The sequence below is a fragment of the Taeniopygia guttata genome, chromosome 4A (genome assembly GCF_048771995.1).
Source record: "Taeniopygia guttata chromosome 4A, bTaeGut7.mat, whole genome shotgun sequence".
NCBI classification, from domain to species: Eukaryota; Metazoa; Chordata; class Aves; order Passeriformes; family Estrildidae; genus Taeniopygia; species Taeniopygia guttata.
This window is the reverse complement of record NC_133029.1, coordinates 18585856-18609197: the sequence shown is the minus strand read 5'-3', so window position 1 is coordinate 18609197 and position 23342 is coordinate 18585856. Positions and strand designations below refer to the sequence as shown.

Sequence of the window (23342 nt, the reverse complement as noted above, 5' to 3'; positions counted from 1 at the left end):
CGGCCGAGCCCCGCCGGCCCAGCCCCGCCGGCCGAGCCCCGCGGTGAGCCCCGCCGCCCCAGCCCCGCCGCCCCAGCCCCGCCGCCCGAGCCCCGCCGCCCCAGCCCCGCCACCCCGCCGCGCCGGCCGAGCCCCGGTGAGCGCCGGTTCCGCGGGGCCACGTGCGGGAGTGCCGGGAGGCGGCGGCGCATGCGCAGTGCGGCCGCCGTTGGCGCAGCGCTGTGCGCGGAAGGATAACTTTATCTCACACGTGCCGCTCACAGCGGGTCCCTCCGCCCGCCTTGTGGCAGCGCTGCCCGGCGCCGCCTGGACTCTTTTCCGCGGGGATAGTTCCGGCCGCGGCCATTCGGTACCGCCGCCGCCGCCATTTCGGGAGCGCCGCCTCAGCGCGCCGCAACCGCGGGCAGCTCGGCCCAGCCCGGCCCGAGCGCACCTTCTGCCGGCGCCGCCACAGCTTCCCCGTCTCCTGTCCCGATGGCGACCTCCGTGGGGAACGTGGCGGACAGCACAGGTACCGTGCGCTGCGGCGCTGCCGGGGACGGGCTGGCCGGGGACAGCGGGGGCCCGGCCGTGCCCCCCTCCCCGGGGCCGCTCCCGGCCGGCCGGGCCCGCGCCCAGCGGAAGTTTCCGGACGCGGCGGGCGCGGTGCCCGCCGCCCTTGCGGGGTCTGTGCGCGCCGGGCCCCGGCGCGGTCCCGGGCGCGTTCCGGTGGGCGCTGCCCGTGGGCAGCCCCGGGCCGCTGCCGGGGAGGTGTGAGTGCGGCGGGCTGGCTGCTATATTTACCAGACTATCAGGTGACTGCGTTAGAGGGCGAAGTAGGGTAAAAGCCTGACCCAAAATGTGCGTTGGTTTGCCCAGAATCGCTCGCTGCACTTAGGCAGGACTTTTTTTTCAGCAGCCTGGTCGAATGGAAGGTGTCCCTGCCCATGGCGCTGGCATTGGAACGAGATTATCTGTAAGGTCCATTCCAACCCAGAACGTTCTGTGATTCTGTGGCATAGCCGAACGCTAAAGCGCTTTTCTGAACAGTCAGATAGCGTGTTGTATCGAGGAAAGATCCTGCCCTAAATTTAGTTTGCAGATCCAGAACTTGAGGAATGGAGGAGAAATCTGACTTCCTTTGTAGAGCAAGAGAAAAAGGTGTTGTGGTTACTGAAAGGATGAAAGGACAGCACAGCTTTATCCCCCAGATTTTGAGGGTGTCTGTAATCAGAGGGGTGGGAAGAGCTGAAATGATGCTTGGGAAAAGCAGAAGGAAAAGGAGGGTTTTTAGAGAAAGAGACGGGACAGCGGCGCCGGAGATAGGGATCTAAAGAGAAGCGGTAGTGATACGGAGAAGTGCTGCAATACGGTGTTTCGTACTTTCTCAGCTGGAACTGTGTGTGGTCAGCGAGGCTGCAGCATCCTCTTGTAGCTGGGATCCCTGCGGGTAAAAAGAGCCACGTGCACGCTGGGAGGGAGTCCTGTGCTATCCAGCACCTCCCAGCTGGAGGGAACCACTGCTTCTGGCTGGAACTAGATGGTGTCTGAAGGCAAGGTTGAGCTTGAGTGTATTCCAAGTGCTTAGGATGGTATTTGTGGGGGGAAAATGGCCTTAGGTGCCTTTCTGCTGGTTCTGTGCAGCTTTTTGTTTGCTTGTATTGTCCAGAAGCCTCAGGGAAGGTCATTGTCACAGCACTGTACTAGACTTTTCCAAGGTCACAGTCGAAGTATGCAGCACAAATTAGCCGAGGTACAGAAATTAATTTATGCAAGACACGAAAAGGGATTTTCCTGGCTGTGACTTCTCACGGTAATTATTTTCTTTACTAATTGATTCAGTGAGCATCCTTTCATGGGCTCTCTTATGGATATTTTGCACTACATAACTTCCAGCCAACTTTGTATTAAAAGTTTCATTTGTTCTGGGCTTCGTGATGTGGCTGTCCGCTTCTGCTTTTCAGTGAACTTCACAATCGATTATAAAATAACTGCTTGGAGGTAGATGACTTGCAATTTTACACTGAGTTTGCCCTATCTCTGGAGACAAAGGTTGGCTTGTTTTGTAAACAGTGGCTCTTGATAAATGAAAGAAAGTGTCAAGTGTTTCTTCTTTTGTTGGTTTTGTTAGTAGTTCTCATTTTTAGGTGTTAAAACTACACTGCCTGCTCTCTTGACCTGGCAGTTGCTCCTGCAGTTTGACTTCTTGCTTTAAGTAGGCAGAATGTAGCACTGAGATTATGACTGAAAGCTTCTTTCCCTGCAGTCATAAGTCTTGAAGTGTAAACTTCTGGGGTGTTAAGCTTTGGGGTGCTTTTTGTTTTTTTTTTTTTCGCTTTGAAATTTACTAAAACATTTGAAATGTATTTGAAGAAGAAATTGAGTTCATGAGACATGCTATTCCTCTGTCTGGTTTGTCTGTGCATCAGCGGAAGTTGGCGCTGACTGCCTGAAGGGCAAAACCTGTTAACAGCAGAGGGACCAAGTGAGGAACAGTCTGCTGGTGCTCCAGTATTACTGTCAGCACCATTTATAAGCAGTGTGGTTTTCAGCCACAGTTCAACATTCTCATGTTGAATAAAGGTTGTACCTTTTTGTCTTTGACAGTATGTTTAACCACATCCTGAAGTCCACATTGCTCTTACTCAGGGTTTGAAAAACAGGAATCTAATCTGGATCAAGATACTTGGTTACTAATTTGTCAATTATCTGAAAAGAGACTGGCAGTGGTAGTTCAAATTTACTGTGGCAGAGACAATACACTATCTGGAAAAAATACTGTACTTATATCATACAGGACTTGGAGTCTTAACTGAAACCTACTGGTGCTAAACCCCCAAATTTGAAAGTAATTTAGATAAATTGCATCAATCCCAATTTCATAAAATAAACACTAGGTAGTAAATCTGTGCTTAATCTCTATGCTTATTTTTGCCATCTTTAAAGTTCTCACAAAAGCATGAACTTTTGTACTACCTTACTACAAAAATGTAGGTTCAGCTATTGAGGTGCTTTCTTGTATTAGGTAAGGTTTATCTGTTTCATTTAGATTCCAAATTTTAAAATGATGAGGTGGAAAGTGTTTAATGAATGGAATTAAGGGGCTGCAGAGTGCAGGAGGAAAAATGAGAGATACTTGGAGTAATCAAACATTTTATAGTAAGAGTTGTTGGTATAAAGGCAGAATTTGAAGGCCAACCCTTCTTTCTATGATGAATGGTTGTGGGTTTTCCAAGTTGCACTTGCTTATTACTTTGTAAGAAATTTTACTTACTTCTCTCACTTGTGATTGTTTTGTCTAAAACAGGTGGCATTTCATTTAAGTATTTCGTTCTCCGCAGTTGGGTATTAAATACTAAAACTGTTTTGTCACTCCTGTTCCAACTAAGCCTCCAGGAGCAGTAACTCCTTTCCTGTACCCTCTCTGTTTAATGGTTCCTCCTGTAGGCCAGTTGCATAATCATTGAAGTGTGTGTTTGTCTCTCATCAGATATTGTTGTTCCAATACCATTTTTTTCTCTGTGAAGGGATTTTGACTCCTCAGAGGAAATATGCAGGATTCAATGAATGTTACCCATTGTGCTTTTTTTGCCTTTTTTTTTTAAAGAACTTTCACTACTTACACAGCAAAACTTTCTTTTGTTCAAGTCCTTTATTAAAGTCTTTGTCTCCTGTCCTTCATTTCCCTATTAAACTGTTAAAACTTTTTTTTAACATAGCAAAGATTAGGATTTTCAGTTGTGGGGAGGAGTGAGGAGAGTCATTGTTCTGTTAGCAGCACTTCCATTGTTAGGAACCAAAATATCATATCATGACAGGAGTCTTTCAGAATAATGAAAAATTATTGACTTGCAAATATTCACAGTTGTTACAGTCTGCATTTTTGCTGTTATTAGCTGATGGAGTCAAGGCCTGGTACAGATAAGATCTTAAAGTCCCAACTGTCACCTGCTGTAGTGTTTCATATAATTTCAAACATTTTTATCCATTAGTTGTGTATGTTTGTTTTTTTTCATTGTTTTGTTTTGTTTTTGTTTTGTTCCCATCATCTAACATTTTGTTTTCCCCCTTTAAATGTTTTGGTGATTCTCCAGAACCAACGAAACGTATGCTTTCCTTCCAAGGGTTAGCGGAGTTGGCTCATCGTGAGTATCAGGCAGGAGACTTTGAAGCAGCAGAGAGGCACTGCATGCAGCTCTGGAGACAGGAGCCTGATAACACTGGTGTGCTTTTGTTACTGTCGTCCATTCACTTCCAGTGTCGCCGACTGGACAGGTAGGCTTCTTCCCTCTGGAATTTTGCTTGGACTTGTCAGCTTTACAACAGACAGGAGGCCTTGCCATTACTGTTGTGCTGTTTTAATATTGTGCATATTAACATTGGAACATCAGCCACATTGGTGTGTACTGGCAGGATTTACAAGTAATGTTCAATCCACCTACAGCCTAAGGCTGACGGTGATCAGCCAGGGATGGGTGAAATGACTCGCACGATTTCAGGAGGCAGAATGAGCGTTTATTCAAAAGCACTTCTCTCTTTTATAGAGAACATTGAGAACATTAATTCCATTGGTCTTAAAGTAAAAACATTTCACCTCATTGGTACACTGGACTTAGGTCAGTATGGTAGAACATATCTATAAACAATATGAACAAACAAGATAATAGATTGTTTACATTCCTTCTGGGCTTTTTCCCAGGCTTAGCCTGGCAGAAATCTTTCTCTTTTTCTCTCTGACTGAACTGAGAATATCCACAGAAGGATTTGTGGTTTGGGTTTTTTTTCTTTAAGTTGTAAGACTTTCCTGTACAACATGTTTAGTTAAAGGAGTTTTGTGATCTGAACGTTGTTTCTATGTTCTTTCTGCTTGTTTGTTCCTGATGTTGCTCTCTGTGCCTCTAGCATTTTGAATTTCACTTGTTCTAGCTGTAAATTCATGTTTGCTGGTGAAGGAAGTGAGAAATTTTGACTTAGATTTGTTTTACATAGTCTTCTGATTGAAGTTGTCGTAGTTCAGATATTGGAAAATAGAGGGTACAGCAGAATTTTACATGTAAGTCATGTCCTGCTTCTCAAAAAGAATATCAAGTGGAACATTGCTTAGCACATACAGATGTTGGAAGAGGGATTCCTGTAGTGTTTTTTTCCAAGTGTATTTGAGCTCAGGTTTGGTTAGGCAACTTGAACCCTTCTCACTGTAAATGAGAGCTGTCTTTGTTCAGTACAACCTAAAATGGGAACCAGGGCGATCAGGGTTTAAAGTGTGAGCATAAAGATACATGACAGCTCTGTAAGTCCAGATTTGTTGCCTGTATGTTTGGCTCACCTAAGCATGAATGTTCTCTAGAGTAACTAGATAAAGAGACAAACACTGAATGTTGAAGGTGGGTTTGTTTGGGGGTTTTTTTGTTTGTTTTTGGGTTGTGGTTTCTTATTTGATAACTGATCTGTTTTCTCCAGGTCTGCTCACTTCAGCACTTTGGCAATCAAACAGAATCCACTGTTGGCTGAAGCCTATTCAAATCTAGGCAATGTGTACAAGGAGCGTGGACAGCTGCAGGAAGCAATTGAACATTACAGACATGCACTGCGCCTCAAACCAGATTTCATTGATGGATATATTAATTTGGCTGCTGCACTCGTAGCTGCAGGTGATATGGAAGGAGCAGTACAGGCATATGTGTCTGCCCTTCAGTACAATCCTGTAAGTAATGCTTTATTTTATAAAAGTACATTCTTTATTACTGCCTTAGGACACAAAAGTAGCAGCTTTCAAAGAATGAGCAATAGATAACTCTTCCAACTTGTATACCATAAACTTCAGCAGTTAATACTATTTTGAAGGATCTTTGAGAGGCTTCTGTCACAAAAAGTTTTGTATTGCAGTAGGGGCTACTTGTTGGTTGCTTTTCTCTATATGTAAAATACTTTTTACATAAAAGATAAGCAAGGTTTGGTTTTACTTTTCTGAAGGCAGAAGCTTCAATTAATGGCCCCGTATTTAGCTTTATGTGCTTTAAGGTAGTAGTACAGTGAGGGAATTGATGCTTAGACTTCAGTGAGAGATCTTGGAAAATCACTAGTTCTTACTTTATAATGAAGTCAGAAATTTGATGGCAGTGAGTGTTGCCTTGGTAAGATTTCTGCTGTAGACTGAGTTAGATTTCCATTGTGGACTGCTTTACAGGAGCAGGAGTTTAGGTTTTACAGGCTGAAACTGACAGTCTATAAGTGACTCCTATAAGATTAATTGATCTGGTGTATGGGTTTTTGGTTGTAACTGTTTCAAATTGACATTTTTAGTAAACAGACTACAACCCTCTGTTTAGTTTGCATCATGCTCATTAAATTTGTATAGTGTTTGTCAGTGTAATAAAGTTATTTGCTTGCTCTTTGGTCAAACATTTTGATAAAAAGTACTTCATGTGCAGCATTGGTCCCATGTACATAAATCCTTTTTCATTAGGAAAAGCAAAAGCAAACCCAGTTGAGCAAGAACTCAGACCCTTCACTGTGTTCTTAAGCCAGTGCGAACTTGTCTAACTTAATATGGCAAATAGTGTGACTAGTGGATGCACTGGTTAGAATAATGTGAGATGGTGGGATTTTTTTTGCAGGAGTTGAGTTTTGTTTAGGTTAGTAAATCCTTTCATTAGTGTTGACAAAATGTCTACATTCTCTCAGATCTTTACTGCTGGATAATGGTGTTGCAGATTTTGCTTTTATTTCAAACAAATGAAACAACAAGAACATGTAGTAAAGCTGTTGGAAATGGGTGGATTAGTGGGCAAAACAGGAAGGAAAACTTCTTTAGGGATAGAGGCAACAAAATCACTTTATATCTGTTTAAAAGCCATAGTGGCAATGGTGTATCTTAAGAGTACAGGTTTGGCGTTGTGGCTTGGAAAAAAAAAAGGGGAGCTTGAAAAGCTTACATCTGGCAAAAGGACTTAAGCTGCAGGGGTGGGGTGGGGCATTTGTTTTCATTTTTTTATTTCTGTATAGTAGGAATTGTATGAAGTCCTACTTCTTTTTAATTCTTTACAGTTGTGCTTTTACAGTACTAAATTTGCTCAGATTATCTGTTGTTTTTAGTCTTAGGCCAAGAAAAATAATTTACATTTGTGATGTTTTTAAGAATCTAAATTAAGCTTTAGAGGACTGGGTTGTTCCTTGCAAATTGTCTGTGAAGACTTGTGGGGAATCTGAAGGTGATGGTGTGATTTTGATTTTTCAGGACTTGTACTGTGTTCGTAGTGACCTGGGGAACCTGCTCAAAGCCCTGGGTCGCTTGGAAGAAGCCAAGGTAGGTGTTGGGTAGAATACATGTAAACATCAGTGTTTTGAAAACTTGAACTTTGCACCAAGTCTTCAAATCTGCGTTGATCAACAGACAGTCCAAGAAACTTCTGAAAACTGAAGGCAGTGAAACACCCCAGAGTAGTTGCAGGGCAAGATATGGCATGTCCATGTTTAAAAAGTTGATTTAAGTCAAGAAATGGAAAGTTACCAAGCCTTGCTGCTGAACTAGACTATCTGATACTATTCTGAAGTATTGGGCAGGGGCTCCATCATGCTTTCATCTGGAAATAAGTAACAATCCTTCAGATCTGAGGCTTGCCTGCTGGTGCCAAGCAGAGAGCCTGTGGTTAGCTCGAGATCCCTGTACGATGCAGGTGCTATTGAAAGGCTGCTCTTCTAAAGTCTTTTGCGGCTTGTAAGTGGAGAAGAAACTTATCCAATTGTTTCCTTGTAATATTGTCTTAAAGATTTTTATTCTTTTAACTTTTCCCTTCCCTTGATAGTGGAAGAAAGGCTAGTAAATAATAGCTGCAGTATGTGACACATACCACCCCCCACCCCCATCCCCCAATATCTTTTCTTCATCTTCCCTCTCCCCTCCCCCAAAATAAAAAATCAAAAGGACAAAGCTGGTTTGTTTGGTAAATGAACTGATCAAAAGAAAACTTGCTGTAGTGGAAAGGTGGCTTCTAGCAGTCGTGCGTTTCCTAAACTGAGAATTTGAACACCAAGATGACTTTAAAATTCTTGGCACGTTAAAATTTGGATTGCAGAAAGAAATTGTCTTGTTACAAGCCACCTTACGCGTCCGCGCTGCAGGGGTGAGGAGTGTGGAGAAACCAGAACCTCTCTGGGCTCCACGGCTGTCGCTCCAAGCCCCACGCGCATGCTCAGAAGTGGAGTGTATGAACAGCGTAGCTGTCTGTTTGGCTGCAGCACCATTTGGGGAGGGTGGGGATCTTTGTGGGGTAATGGGGACTGCAGGTTCAGAATTCAATATTGCTTTGTTTCTCATTAACAACTTGGATGCGTGTACCACCTTAGGGTAGCCTGATTGATTTGGTCGGATCCAGGTTGAAAACATTGTGCAGCAGCATTCAGAATTGAAGAGTCTTTGAGACACTTGGTTGTCAGCCCACCAAGCGGACAGCTAACATGAATTGCACTTCACTGCAGCTTTAGTGTGACTGGTATAGGCCAAGACACTGCGCCTGCCTTAGGTTGCTGACTTCTTTGTTTCAGAGCTCTGGAGACACCTAGTTTGAAAGTGTTATTCCGTTTTGTGAGAACTTAATAAACGAGGAAAAACATCTTGAGTAAATTGCAATGTGTTTCTTTGGTTATCAGTCCATTTGAAAGATCAAGCCAGCAGATTCCTTACAGTTTGAACTAAAATTTAATTTCTTTGTAGATGTTTCAGAGCCTTTCTTCCAAAAAAAAAAAAGTCCCTGCTGTATGCAATTGCCCGATTAACCCTCTCCCTTCTGCATGTCTCCCTTATTACAGACAGATTATCCTCATTCCCATGTGTTAAGACATATCCAGAAAAATGCAATTGCTTTGTTGAACTCTTACTAATGATCTTGTTTTATTTTCTCTCTTGTTTTTGGTTTTTCACCACTGATATTGTATTTAGAAGGTTTCAGGTGGGTGAAACCTCCTATTCCATGCGTAAGGTGCCTCGCTGAAGGGAGCTCGAGGCCTGGATCTAGGGCAGACACACACCTCCTCCTCCTCTTCCAGCAAGGAACGCACCGAAAAGTCACATGATGAGAAATATGGTAACGGGTTTGTAACTGCCACAGCAAAACCATTTGCCTCCATGCCTGAATCTTCTGTCTTGTGGCTTCAGAAACAGCTTAAAATATTTAATTACAAGCAAGTAATGTAAGAATATTTTATACTATTAGCCACAAATTCTTTCAAAGAAATAAAGTAAAAGTAAATTAAAATATTTTTTAAAGAAATAATTGGAGATAGTTAATAGTAAAAGCTTCTAACTCTTCCAGTTGTTCATTTTTTTCCTTTTTTCTTCTTTGTTTGGATTGCAGCGTTCTGCTCTTCTGATGATGCGCTGTGATCCTGCAGTAGCGCAAAGGCTGCGCAGCGGTAACGCGCATTGCGTGCGATTAAAGCCCCCGTGAACGGTTGACTCGATAATTAATCTCTGATCGGGCAAATGCCCGAGCTCCAGGCTGCAGCCTTTTGGACAAAATTGGGTTGTAACGCATTTACGGAGTCCAGACATCAAATTTAACAAGCGAGTTTTGTGTGGGCCTGTCTGGTAGATTAATGATTCTGGTTGGCTGTTCACTGCACCTCGGGGCAATCACTAGAGCCAAGCAGTTCGCAGCGATAGCGTGGCGCCGTGCTGGGTAGGATGCGCAGCGATTTCTTGCGCTTGCATTACAGGGACCTAAACCTTCATGCAATCCTGTCATTTGAGGTTTTGAAGCTGCAGGAGAGGTTGAATTGTATTTGAAGAAACTAGGAAACAAGGTATGGATGGGGTGTGCCATCTCATTTGACCATATGACAAGCACACTTCGAACTGAGGAATGGCTTTTATCTTTTTCAGTAGGATTTTTTTTACTTTTTTTTTTTTTTTTTGAAGTAATTTCTATCTGATTTAGAATATTGGAAAATTTTGTTGCAGAGTGAAGTTGTTTTTACGTGGTAATATTTTTTTTTTACGCACTCAAAGGCGGTAGATGTTATGGTGGACTACTTGAACTGTTTCTGAGATGATTTCTGTGGCAATCTGGTGTTGGAAGGAATGTTAATCTGTTACCAGCATAACTGAAAAATGGTGGGCTTGCACCTGGGTTTTGGTTTGCGCTGGCGCAGGATCAACAACAGTTTGCAGCGCATTAGTTTTGGCGCAAGCTAGCCTATACTGCAGGGTCACTTTTGGCTGGTTAGAGAAGGCATACTAACAATTATTTTTTCTCATTTTTTTCTTTTTACAAATATTCCCCTTCCCTTGTATCTCTCTTCTTTAACTATTCCAAGGCCTGTTACTTAAAAGCAATTGAGACTCAACCAAACTTTGCAGTGGCTTGGAGTAATCTTGGCTGTGTTTTCAATGCCCAAGGAGAAATTTGGCTTGCAATTCATCATTTTGAAAAGGTAACTATCTAAGGGAATCAGCTTCACTGCTAGACTTGCATGTACATGCAGGTGATAAATATTTCAGTAGTGCAGAACTTTGTAGGATCCTGTTAGTTAACAGCTCATGGTAATTGTTTTTATACTTGCTGATGTTTCAAACTGCCTCTATGCTACTAGAGAGAGACATTTAGAACCCTCCTAGAACTTCACATATGTCAAATGTGAGAAAATTAATTAAATTGTTCTTCAGTCCTTTCCCAGACTAAAATCTGTTTGCTTATAATGTTTTGCATGTTTTGTGTGTGAGAGAAAGAATCAACTTGGTGCTTAAATCTATTTGCATTGTGATTTTTGTTTCAGGTATTACTGTCCTTTGAGTAACTGAGAAGAACAGTTTTAAGTGACACGTTAATTCCTCTTCTCCAGGGTTATTTTTCACTACTGTTCAGATTTCTCTAGATTAGTGTCATTAAGTAGACCTTCCAATTCATGTCTAATTGGTATCGTAATTAATTTTGTCCTCACCTCTTAAGTTTCTAGAGTGCCCTAAAGCTGAATTTAAGATGTGACAACCGTTTCTTCTTTAACTTCATAACTTTAAATCTACAGAACAAAGTAGCTGCTCAAGATTTTTTTTTTTGATCTGTGTCTAGTTTGTGACAGATGAAGTATTTTAATTTGGAATTAATAGTTCCCATGAGACTGTAAGAGTGGGGCTTGTAAAATACTCAAACTTTCTGCTGCAGCTTCTGTAACTTCATTGGTTTTAAGTGATTTTTTGCGTTTTATTAGTTTTGAAGGGAGTAAAGATGTTTTCGTTCAATGGCTACTCAGTTTTCCTGGCACACATGATGTATTTGCTGTTTCCTTGTTCTTGTGAGCAGCCTGTTTTCCTGCACTGATAAAGCATTAAAATTCTGTCTTATTTTGCAGTAGATAAAGGATACAGATAAGGTTTTTTATGGTTTCTTCTCTATAAACAAGCTAGAGATAATATAGCATCAGTAGACAGGAGTGTTATGTTTGATCAGTCTAATGTGAAATAAATGCTTAACACTTTATTGTGCAGTAGTTGCAACTCAAACAAATAGATTTGAAGGTAGTAAGTGCTGTCATTTCTAAATATAAATAACTTTGCTTTGTGATTGGTTTGTATGTTTTCCTTCTTTACTGGGTTATTGATAAAGTTTTAAAAGCTTACAGGTTATGTTTATAAAATTTTTAAAAAGCAGCAAACAACTCAGTTTCATAGAAAATGTGTTTAATGCTGAAAACCTTTGCTTCAACAATATTTTCAGGCTGTAACACTTGATCCAAATTTTTTGGATGCTTATATCAATCTGGGAAATGTTCTGAAGGAGGCAAGGATATTTGACAGGTAAGCAGATCAATACTGTTGCTCTCTGTAGCTTGTCAGATATATCAAGATACAGATTATGTTTCTTCTGTAAATTGTCTATGGGCAGGGGTAGGGAAGACTTCGACACTAAGCTTAGCAAGCAAATGTCTTTGAAGTGCAGACAGACCAGGCTACTGATCTGTTTAAATAAAAATGAAGAATTCCAGTGATGTGTGTTCTTTCTTCTTGCTTTCTTGTACTTAATGCATTGTCAAAACTGGGAGTTTCTGATGAAAATAGATTTGAAATTAAGGCTACAGAGAGTGAAAATAAGATGCGCAAAAGAGACCTGAATGCTAAATTTCTGTTTTTTCATTATGTGATTCATAACATAATTTGCAAGTGTGTCTCTTATAAATTTCCCTTCTGTGTGAGACAAACTGGAATGCTGGAATTCAGCTAAACATCTGATTGAATATTCTGTATTTCTGACATGTCTGCCTCATGTTACTGCCTTGGGTTGCAATTGTGTTGGTGTGTTGTTGAGCTAACCTGTTCTGAGAACTCTAATCTGATACATGAATCTTCTGTTTCTGGGAAAAGATCCAGGCTGTGTTGTTTATATGCAGTGTAGCATATTGCATCTGTTAATAGGTTTTTAATTTCTGATAGCTGTGCTTTGTGGCCCCAAATTTAATAAAAGCTTGCAGGGAACAGGTTAATTATCTGCACTGCACACAGTCTAAATGATGCAGTGATGTCTGATTTCACCATGAATTAGTGGACCAAACAGAGTCATGTTTTTCCATAATTTCAAATTTTGCATCACCTTTTAAAGATTTGCTTTATGTATATTCTGCTTTTCCTGGAAATTGGATTTGAATCCATCAGCCATTTATATAGTGCTGTAGGAGCACATAATTAAAGATTTCACTTTTGTACAAAGTGACGAGATTATTTAAGTCTAAGCAACTAATGGTAGGTTAGTGAAGAAAATAAAGATGTAACGTGATACTGTTTATCTTGTTAAAATTGAATAATACACTGGCAAAAAATGGGGTAAGGAAAAATAGGGTTTTTTTCCTAGTAATGACAATAGTTTTTAAAAAGTAGCTGAAAGCTTTCTTTGTTTTCCAGAAGACTTAATGTTGTTCACTATACACTGTATAGGTAAATAATTCCTGCTCTCTGGATGATTGTTTACCTTCTTTTTTTCCTCTCTTATTTTGTTACAGAGCTGTGGCAGCTTACCTGCGAGCCTTGAGTTTGAGCCCAAATCATGCAGTTGTGCATGGCAACCTTGCCTGTGTGTACTATGAGCAGGGCCTGATAGACCTGGCCATAGACACCTACAGGAGGGCCATTGAGCTCCAGCCCCACTTCCCTGATGCCTACTGCAACTTGGCCAATGCCTTGAAGGAGAAAGGCAGTGTAAGGAGCTCTTCTTTCTTAAAATTACAGTGCATGCTTTTTTAATAGACACCAGCTGTCACCAAGTTGTTGAGTTGTTGAGCAAGTTGTAAAGATGGATGTTAATGACACTTAAAAGGAAGAATAATCCAGGAAATATCTCATCTTGAACGTTTTAAATGTGATTGTATAATGACTTCTCATAAACAGTGTTTTTGCAATAAATGTTACAATATTAACAGTGCCCCTTTTTTTGAAGGTGGTAGAAGCAGAAGAATGCTACAACACAGCCCTTCGATTGTGTCCCACTCATGCAGACTCACTCAACAATCTGGCAAACATCAAGCGGGAGCAGGGCAATATTGAGGAAGCTGTCCGTCTTTATCGAAAGGCTCTTGAGGTACAGTTGAGTGTGAGGGGGAGAGGTGGCTGCTTCAGGTTGGGAATGGGTAATAGGACAGAGGTTTTTTCCCCTCTCTCTAAAAAAAAAAACAAGAAAATAGAATAATAAATGCAATTTTTGCTGTGGCCTGCTTGTGACATTTGAGACAGAGTCAACTTCTTTTTCTTCCAGGTGTTTCCAGAGTTTGCTGCAGCGCATTCAAACTTAGCAAGTGTTCTGCAACAGCAGGGAAAGTTACAGGAAGCTCTGATGCACTACAAAGAGGCTATTAGGTAAATGGATACTCAGAGTCCCAGTCTTTCCTAATGGGAAAGTGCCTAGATTTGTGCAGAAGGTGGCTTAGTCATGTGTTGTAATTTCCATAGTTGCTCTTCAAATGGAATAGTCTGGGTATGATCATGTTTTCTCATTGGAGGAGGAGCTTTTCTTGTTCATGACATATTATCTTTATTTTTCAGAATCAGTCCCACATTTGCAGATGCTTATTCTAATATGGGAAACACTTTGAAGGAGATGCAGGATGTTCAAGGAGCTCTGCAGTGCTACACCCGTGCCATTCAGATAAACCCAGCTTTTGCTGATGCCCACAGCAACCTGGCCTCTATTCACAAGGTAGCACATGTCAATGATTCACTCTTAGAAGAGTGTGGCAGGGCACTGTGAGTAGTTACCCTGAGGATATTTTTACCTGCTGACTCATTTCTGTATTTTCACAGGATTCAGGGAATATACCAGAAGCCATTGCCTCTTACCGTACTGCTCTGAAACTGAAACCTGATTTCCCAGATGCCTATTGCAACTTGGCCCACTGTTTGCAGGTGAGGAAGATGAGGCTTTGTTTGTGATTCTTGGGATTCCTCTGCAGGAGATTACTTATTTAAATTAAAGAGTTAGACTTCAGTCTTAAATCAGGAGATAAGATTATACAGTAGTCAACAGTAATTACAGAATTTTTGAAAGAAATATTAATCTCAACCTCTGATATTACTGATACAAGCCAAAGGAGGCTGTTGTCCTAATCTTGATGTTTTTCCTTTTTTATAGATTGTCTGTGACTGGACAGACTATGATGAAAGAATGAAGAAGCTGGTTAGCATTGTAGCTGATCAGCTGGAGAAAAACAGACTGCCTTCTGTACACCCACATCATAGCATGCTGTATCCCCTTTCTCACAGTTTTAGGAAGGCTATTGCTGAGAGACATGGAAATCTCTGTTTGGACAAGGTAGGAAGTTCTATACAGGCCAATTGTTGATTGAAGTTCTTTGAGGCTTTGCCTGTTCCTACTCAAAACCTAATAGTCAGATTTGTCAGTATTATCCTTTGTAAGCTTTCTGAGTCACTGACATGTGAAGAGGTGGGATGTAATGTTCATAGCTGTTAGTGCTTGTGAGTTTTGAGTGCTTGTGAGTGCTTTGTGAACTTGTGCTCGTTGAAAATGTGCTGTCAGCTGGTGGGAGGGTCCAGTTAACTCGTGGAAGAAACACTTTGTCAAAGTGACTTGTCTCGAGTAGCCTGGTAATCCTGTCAGAGATAGTGGTTACAAGCTGATGTCTGGGCAAGATGGAGAGCAAAGAACAGAACAAATGCTGAGGTGCCTTGCAGCAAAGCTGTTCTGGTTACCAGTGGCTTGTGGTTTGAGAACTTCTGAGGGTTATGGTGTGGTATCAGGATATTTAAGAGTCAGGGTAGACTACTGAAACTGTTAAAAAAAGCAGAAATGTGGTAGTGATGTCTGTATTTGTCTGAGAGCAGAGACATCACACCTTGTGACACAGTGTGTGGGCACTGCACTTGGCTCCAGTGCAATACTTAGAATACAGGTTTGGAGCAGCATATGTCCATGACTGCTTGCTTGAATGTGGGATTAGGTTAATTCTGCAAACTCCTAGGTGGGTTTTGTCCCGTTGTTTAGATTTTAGTTCCTGAGATTGTAAACACTTGAGTGTTTTCTTGGCAGATTAATGTTCTTCACAAGCCACCATATGAGCATCCCAAGGATTTGAAGGCCAGTGAAGGTCGACTTCGTATTGGCTATGTGAGCTCTGATTTTGGGAACCATCCAACCTCACACCTAATGCAGTCAATTCCAGGCATGCATAACCCAGACAAATTCGAGGTAAAAATAAATAATGGCATCCTTAAAGCTTTAAATATGCCTATAAGTGGTAGTTGTTTTTCCCTTGGTGCAAGTAATTAAATGGGGAAAGAGCAAATTTTTGTTTCTTGGGTTTGTTTTTTTATGGATTCAAGAGTTCGTCAGCCCAAATCATCCTCTTTTACCAATATGAAGTGCTGTTTTCAGATACACTTCTGGTTTCTACTTGGGAGAACCAGTCACTATTAAAAAGCTTCCCTGAGGCTTAGCTTGTCTATTCAACCTGATTCATAGTTATGATTCTCACTAATTACAAAGTCAGAGGTGACTTGAAGGCATTCTTAGAGATCTAATTCTTATGCAGATCTGTCTGTTAAGGTACTTTGCCTTGCACTGATGAGAACATTGGATATATATGTCTGTGCGGGTTGCAGTGCCATACTCTGGCACCAGAACTAGGCCTGGTTCAAATGTGCCAAAAAATGGCCCAGTGCCTCTTTCTTGACTTCTTCCTCAACTGGTAAATGTCATGTAAATAAATATGATTTATGTGAAACGAGATGTGATTTAGTATTGCAATATAGCACAGTTATTTTATGGACAAGTTGTCAAAGATACTCAATTTTTGGTGCCTCATATTTTAGGTATTCTGTTATGCCCTGAGTCCTGATGATGGGACAAACTTCCGTGTAAAAGTGATGGCTGAAGCAAATCATTTCATTGACTTATCTCAGGTGAGCTTGTTTCATGCATTGACCTTTTAACAAACCTAAATTCTTCTAAATAAAGAAAGATATTAATCTCTAGTTTGAAATTCTTAGTTGAAATTATTTCTTGAATTAGGCTGATGTTAGTCTTGAGAATTTGAAATTTGTAGATGTATTGGCATATGCCCTATCGGGGATGTGGTGGTTATCTTGTGACCTCTGATTATTAAAAAGTAACATTATCAATATTTAATAACTCTCACATTAGGTCTTAAGTAATATTTAAATGCTGTGGAGAAGTCAAGATGTCACAACTACAAATAGGTTTAAGCTTGCCTTAGGTTCAGTGTGAAAACTGACCAGGATTTCAGTATACACAGCAGTCAAGGCAAAACCTTGTAGAGTAGTTAATGGGCTTATTCTTGATCTTGATTTTGATCTTCTGTACTACCTTAATTTGTAAATGTGCAACTTGCCCTATGTGAGCTTTAATTACAAATTTTAAATTACTAATTAACTACTCCATCTTAAAGGAGTGGGTGTGAGGGAGGGTGTTCTGGTTTGTATAACCTCAGTTTCTAGCCTTTAGCTTTTGTTTCACTGCTGCTCAGCTTTACTGCTGCATTGAGGACTTACGCTTCTGTAAAACCAGGAATAACAAGACTTAAGTCTCACTTAAAGTAAATTATGCAGTTGGCATCTGACCATTGTTACACTGATGACTAACTGCATTTATTGCTGGAAGACTGCAAACAAAAAGAACATGTATTTATCTATTTATTTATTTATTCTTAGATACCATGTAATGGAAAGGCAGCAGACCGCATCCATCAGGACGGGATTCACATTCTCATCAATATGAACGGCTACACCAAAGGAGCCCGAAATGAATTGTTTGCCCTGAGACCAGCACCTATTCAGGTAACTAAGTTACAGGACTCTTGGTAAGCCAGAATCAATGTCAGAGTTTTTTGGGGGGATTTTTTGACTAAGGATTTTCTGAAATGCTTATGGAAAGAGAATGAGCAAGCCTTAATCAGAATCATTCTAGGCTACAGGAGTTGTCTCAGGTGAGAGAAGCTGTAATCACTGATGGTTGGTGTTCTGGCTTCAAGCTACACATTGTGGGGAAAATGTGCTTGAGAGATCAATTTTAGAGCAGTTGAACTGTTCACTGTCTTGGTATGGAAAGTTTGGAGGTAGGGGTTGATCTTCAGTTGGTAAAGCAGAAAAAGGAACTTGAACCTATATGTGGCAAATGTAACTTAAAAGTCATTAATTTTTAACTGCCTTTATTTTTGCAATGCACATGGAACTAAAGCCTTGCTTGTTTGTTTTTTAGGCAATGTGGCTAGGGTATCCTGGAACTAGTGGGGCATTGTTCATGGATTATATCATCACAGATAAAGAAACTTCACCAGTTGAGGTGGCTGAGCAGTATTCAGAGAAATTAGCTTACATGCCAAACACTTTCTTTATTGGAGACCACGCCAACATGTTCCCCCATCTGAAGGTACGTTGGAAGATAGGGCAGAAAAAGTAGGTGTTTTCCATAGGTGTCTTTATGAAGTGGCAATTGGTATAGTATTGTAAGGGATCTTGTAACCTCTTGAAATCTTTTCTTTGACAGAAAAAGGCAGTCATTGATTTCAAGTCCAATGGTCATATTTATGATAACAGGATTGTTTTGAATGGCATTGACTTGAAGGCATTCCTTGACAGCCTTCCCGATGTCAAGATTGTTAAGGTGAGAGCTACTCTTGGCTGTGTACAGTCCTGGGCACTGCAGGTAGTACTCCCTCTGATGCTTGTGTGATTTATCTCAGATGAAGTGTCCTGACAGTTGTGACAACGCCGATGGCAATGCCGCCCTCAGCATGCCAGTGATCCCTATGAACACCATTGCAGAGGCTGTGATTGAGATGATCAATCGTGGGCAAATTCAGATTACTATCAATGGCTTCAACATCAGTAATGGATTAGCAACTACTCAGGTGAGGCACTTCAGGATACTGTTCTCTTCGTGTTTATGTTCTATATGTATGATTGAACATAACTATCAAGAAGAACCTCCAAGCAAATGTGTTTTCTGTCACGTTGATTCCTTTAGTTTTCATACTGAAGGAAGCTCATTATAAGCTACAGATGTACTGGAAGATGACCTTCCCCCCCAGAGATAGAGGAATTGTATCTAGAGGTATCTAAAGTCCAAATAAAGTCTTTTTTATTGCATAAAGAAGATATTTGCTTGTTCTGAATTTGAAGGCAAGATTTCCTTATTGCCTGCAGCCTGCCAAGATTTGTGACCTGTTACTCAGTGTCAGTTGTGTTTTTCTGTTAGAAAAAAAAATTGCTGAGTAATAGAATAGAGGCAAAATTATTCCACTGTATTTCAACAACATTAATTCATCTTCTTATATATTTCAGAATTTTGCACTATATTACCACCTCTCATTGTTTAACAGTTCATGGGATTTTAGTGACAATTACTGGTGTTGTTTAACTCTTCTTCCACTGCAGAACAGTTTTTCCCTTTTAGAAATGCCATATTCTAACATTAGCATAACTTGTTATCTTGTGAGTTTTATTCAGTTTACAGTCCCTCGGGAACCTCTTTTTACATCATTTTGATACCTTTTATTACCACTGCTCTGTTAGTAATCTCATACCTTGGTGTGAGTTCTTTTCTCCACAACTGAGACTTTTCTTTGAGTTGGTAATAGTTTGTCTTAGTTTGGTCAGTAAGGCTGTTAGCAATTTTTTCTGAAGTTGTCATCTGAGAATCATAGAGAATTCTTGTCTTAACACTCCACCACTCGGATGAAACACTCAGCTCTGTCTGTGCACTTCTAAAGCTGGATTTCTGTCTTTCAGTGACATTAATATAGCACTTCTTTGTGCTGAGATCAGCTACTTTTGGGCATAGGTCAACAAGAACTGAGCATTGTGTTTTTTGGGGTCTCAGTGACCTGAATAAGTAGCATATTTACCAGCTTCTGTTGAGCTGTTGTGCATCTTCTAACAGTCAGTGACAGTGAGTGATTGTTGTTCACATCATGTGTGTCATCAGTGGCTGGTTGCAGTGCCGCTGTCTGAATTTTAAATACATATGTATGTAAAAATACATATATGTAATGAAAAAGGCTCTAAGTAGCTGTGTTGCCCTTTCTGTGTATCTGGTTTTGATTTCGTCATTGCATGTCATTAAAAAAATCTAAAGTCCTGCTTCCATTTTACTAATCCTCAAGACTCTTGCATGGTAACTTGATTATTCCAACTTCATCCTCTGCTGCTTTTTATTAGCATATTCCAATTCTTTCTGAAGGCTGTAATTTCTCTTTTTTAAAAAAGTTTGTTATTAACTCTTCTGATTTTCAGTATTTTCATTATTTTCCCTGTCAATTGGTCTTACAGTCTTATCAGTTACATATGAGTCTGCATCTATTGATTATCTGTTCTGTCCTTACTGTGTTCTATATTAAAAAAAAAACAAAAAAACCCACGAAAAACCCACCCAAAAATAAACCACAAAAATCCAAACAAACCAAACCCCACCTTTGCTTTCTAAATACCTTTTTATTCTGTCTTTCAGTTTTAATTTAATTTTTGGTCTCAAGGAAATTGCGTGACCTTAGGGAGGATAGGATTCCATGTGTAATGCCTCTTTATATTATTCTTCTTTCCAATTATTCCAGTTACTTGCAATTTCGGGGAGATATAGGAAGGGCATGAAAATGCCCAGTGTTTTTTGCCTTGGTGGTTGCAACATTGTGCATCCACAAGCGTGTACACATACCAGTTAAATTCTTGCTGTGGGTAAGTAGACAATTTTGTTTTGTATCATAAAATCAAAGATATGCTTACAGTAATTTGTTATGCAAACAAGTGTGTCTCAGGACAGTTCTACAGTGCATAGTCTTGTTTCCTGCAATTTCAGTGTTTCAATAGCTTTTTTTTTCTTTTTCTTTTAGATAAACAACAAAGCAGCAACTGGTGAAGAAGTTCCACGGACTATAATTGTTACTACCCGTTCTCAGTATGGCTTACCAGAGGATGCTGTTGTGTACTGTAACTTCAATCAGCTCTATAAGATTGATCCTTCCACCTTGCAGATGTGGGCTAATGTAAGTATCTCTATCCAGTAGGAAATCTAAGGTCAGACTTCTCGCAAAGCTGTTCAGGTTAGCAGAAATTCATGCAAGTTAACTTCTCTGTGGAAAACATTGACCTTGAGCCATTTGAATCCTTACAGTGCTCATGTTGCAGGGCTTAGTGTTAGTAGCATATAGAGGGTTTTAGATGTATTTCAAATTATATCTGTGTATCTAGCCAGTGAAAATTTATGTTTGGGGCGGCTTAAGTATGTTGGTTCTCCATTGTGAAATAATTTTGAATTTCCTTAGTCTCTGCAATTGATTTATAACTGGCTTGGCAGTTGGTACATTGATAAATCTGAGTGGAGAGCATTTTTATCAGGTTCTAGGTTACAGTGTATTGCTTAGAGCTACTAGGGGGTAATTTTTTTTATATATTCCATAGTATGGGCCTATACATAAATGAGATTATAAATTTCAATATTTACTCTCTTAAGGAACTGTTTTGTACACTGTTGCTCAGAATTGCTGTCTCTTTCAGTGGGATTAGAAATGCAATCCCAGTGATCTCATTCATAATGATGATCTCTTTAATTTCTGCTCTATACCTCAAACTACTGAATGATGATGCCTTCCACTTCATTTTAGGATGTGGCAATTTATTGTTTAGAAAACTTAATGTTCCTCTCTGAATTTGCTGTATTTTCATTTTTGTTACAGATCTTAAAAAGAGTTCCCAACAGTGTGCTGTGGCTGCTACGTTTCCCAGCTGTAGGAGAGCCCAATATCCAGCAGTACGCACAAAACTTGGGTCTTGCCCAAAACCGAATCATCTTTTCACCTGTTGCCCCCAAAGAAGAGCATGTGAGGAGAGGGCAGTTGGCTGATGTTTGTCTGGACACTCCCCTTTGCAATGGGCACACAACTGGCATGGATGTGCTCTGGGCTGGGACTCCAATGGTCACTATGCCAGGTAGTGCAGTGGGGAACCTACCTTGAATACTTGGGTTGGAATGTTAGTAATTTTTTAGTAACAGCAAACACATCAAACTGTGCCTTTTGTAGAGGCAGAAGGAAAGTAACTCCTAGTGTGTGATAAGTTACTTGATAAACTAATTCCTGGTTGTTTTTGTTGGTTTTGATTTGCCTTTTATTTTCTTCAGGTGAGACTCTTGCCTCACGAGTTGCTGCCTCACAGCTCACTTGCCTGGGTTGTCTTGAGCTCATTGCAAAAAGCAGACAGGAGTATGAGGATATTGCTGTGAAACTGGGAACTGACCTGGAATAGTAAGCAAACTTGGACTTTAATGTGGGAACATTAAGAATGTAGAGTACTGTATCTGGGCACAGTGCTGAGACATAAGTAGTTCTAATCCTGCAGATATTTTATATGTGAAATAGCTGGGCAATCCTCTTCTAGAGGTGTCTTGTGTTGCAGTTGAATTGGTTTCTGCTTTTGTGGTAACTAAACGGCACTCCCAGTTAAGTAGCAATTCTGAAGAAACTCTTTATGTGCAAAAGTGCAATACACTTCACATTTTGTTCTTTTTAAATGGAAGATTAAGCAGTTTGTCAATTCAAATAAAAATAATGCTGTGAAGTGTTACTGCACTACTGATAATGCAGCAAGTTAATGTTGCAGCTCTTCTGATTTGAAGTGGTCGTTCTGGTCTGTATCAGAAATGAGAGGAGCTAGAACAGGAATTTGGTGGAGGTGGGGGAGCAGGTGTTTTTGCAACAGTTATACAGGCAGTTCTGGGTTAGCTGAAAACAGCAGGTTTCAAAGGTAAACAGTGTGATGTGGTATTTGAAACATCTCATGACTGCTTTAACTCTCTTTTGTAGCCTGAAAAAAATCCGTGGCAAAGTCTGGAAGCAGAGAATATCCAGCCCTTTGTTCAACACGAAGCAGTACACGATGGACCTGGAGCGGCTGTACCTCCAGATGTGGGATCACTGCGCTGCGGGCAACAAACCGGACCACATGATCAAACCCGTGGAGGCCAGCGAGTCTGCATGAAGAGAGACTGGCTGTGCCCACAGGAACTCTCCAGGAGCTGAGCCTCTCCAACACTTGTGCAGAGATGATGAGCTAAAAACTGTGCATTTCTACTTAATCTGCCTGGTACTCTGTGGCTGAAGTAATACATGATGGTGATTAAAGCACAGCCAGACCTATTTCTTGCATGATAGGGAAAGACTCAATAGAGCCTGGGATCCTTTTATTCCATGAGGAATTTGAGTGGGATTGAGCTGTGTACATGTGAGCCTGTGTGTATGAGTGACAAAGTGATTGCTGGGGGAAGTTTGAACTGCCCAACCAGTTTATGATATCATGGATTGATTTAATCTTCCTACAAACCTCCTTTTATGTGGATTGGGAATTGGAGCATTTTACCTTTGATTTTGGGTACTCCTGTTGGTATATATGTGGTTCTCCCATGACAAGATTTCCAGCTAGCGAGTTGCTCCCTGTGTTAATTTCTAAACCGCGTGGACTGAAAGGGCGTATGTGCTGGTGTAGTCTTTTTTTATAGGTTTTATAAACCACTTGAGCCTATATCAGCCTTTTAATGTTTGACCTCTGTTTTGGAGCTCTCTCTGTAATGTGTTGGTTAAGATAAGAACATTTGGTTTTTTGTTTTGTTTTGTTTTCTAAGCTTCTCCAATAACTCAGCTAATTGGCTTAATGATGGCAGCTCCTATTCTGTTAAAAAACCAAAATTGATTTGAAATTAATCCTTCCCACAAGTGTTTGAGGTGAACACAAACTGGTGCCAAATACACATCTTTCAGGAATGATTGTTAATTATGTATAGGGGTGCAGTCCTAGGTACTGTAGCGAAGACTTAAAAAAAAAAAAAAATAAAAGCTTTGGTTTGCCAGTTTGACTGATTTTA

General features: G+C 40.5%; 1 protein-coding gene across 2 annotated transcripts; it reads left to right on the top strand.

Moving 5' to 3' along the window:
• The first annotated feature begins 250 nt into the window (after positions 1-250).
• OGT (O-linked N-acetylglucosamine (GlcNAc) transferase) lies at positions 251-23342 on the top strand. Of its 2 annotated transcripts, none has more exons than XM_030272952.4 (22): positions 251-511; positions 4104-4254; positions 5440-5683; positions 7217-7285; positions 10294-10410; positions 11691-11770; positions 12967-13162; positions 13401-13541; positions 13716-13816; positions 14003-14156; positions 14261-14362; positions 14589-14768; positions 15504-15662; positions 16286-16375; positions 17144-17269; positions 17691-17861; positions 17979-18095; positions 18175-18342; positions 20320-20472; positions 21163-21415; positions 21606-21729; positions 22288-23342. In XM_030272952.4, the coding sequence occupies exons 1-22, from the start codon at positions 475-477 to the stop codon at positions 22460-22462; spliced, it is 3108 nt and encodes a 1035-aa protein (XP_030128812.1). In that variant the 5' UTR covers positions 251-474; the 3' UTR covers positions 22463-23342. The 2 variants fall into 2 exon arrangements, with proteins under 2 accessions (XP_030128812.1, XP_030128811.1); XM_030272951.4 differs by having other exon boundaries at positions 309-511; positions 4074-4254.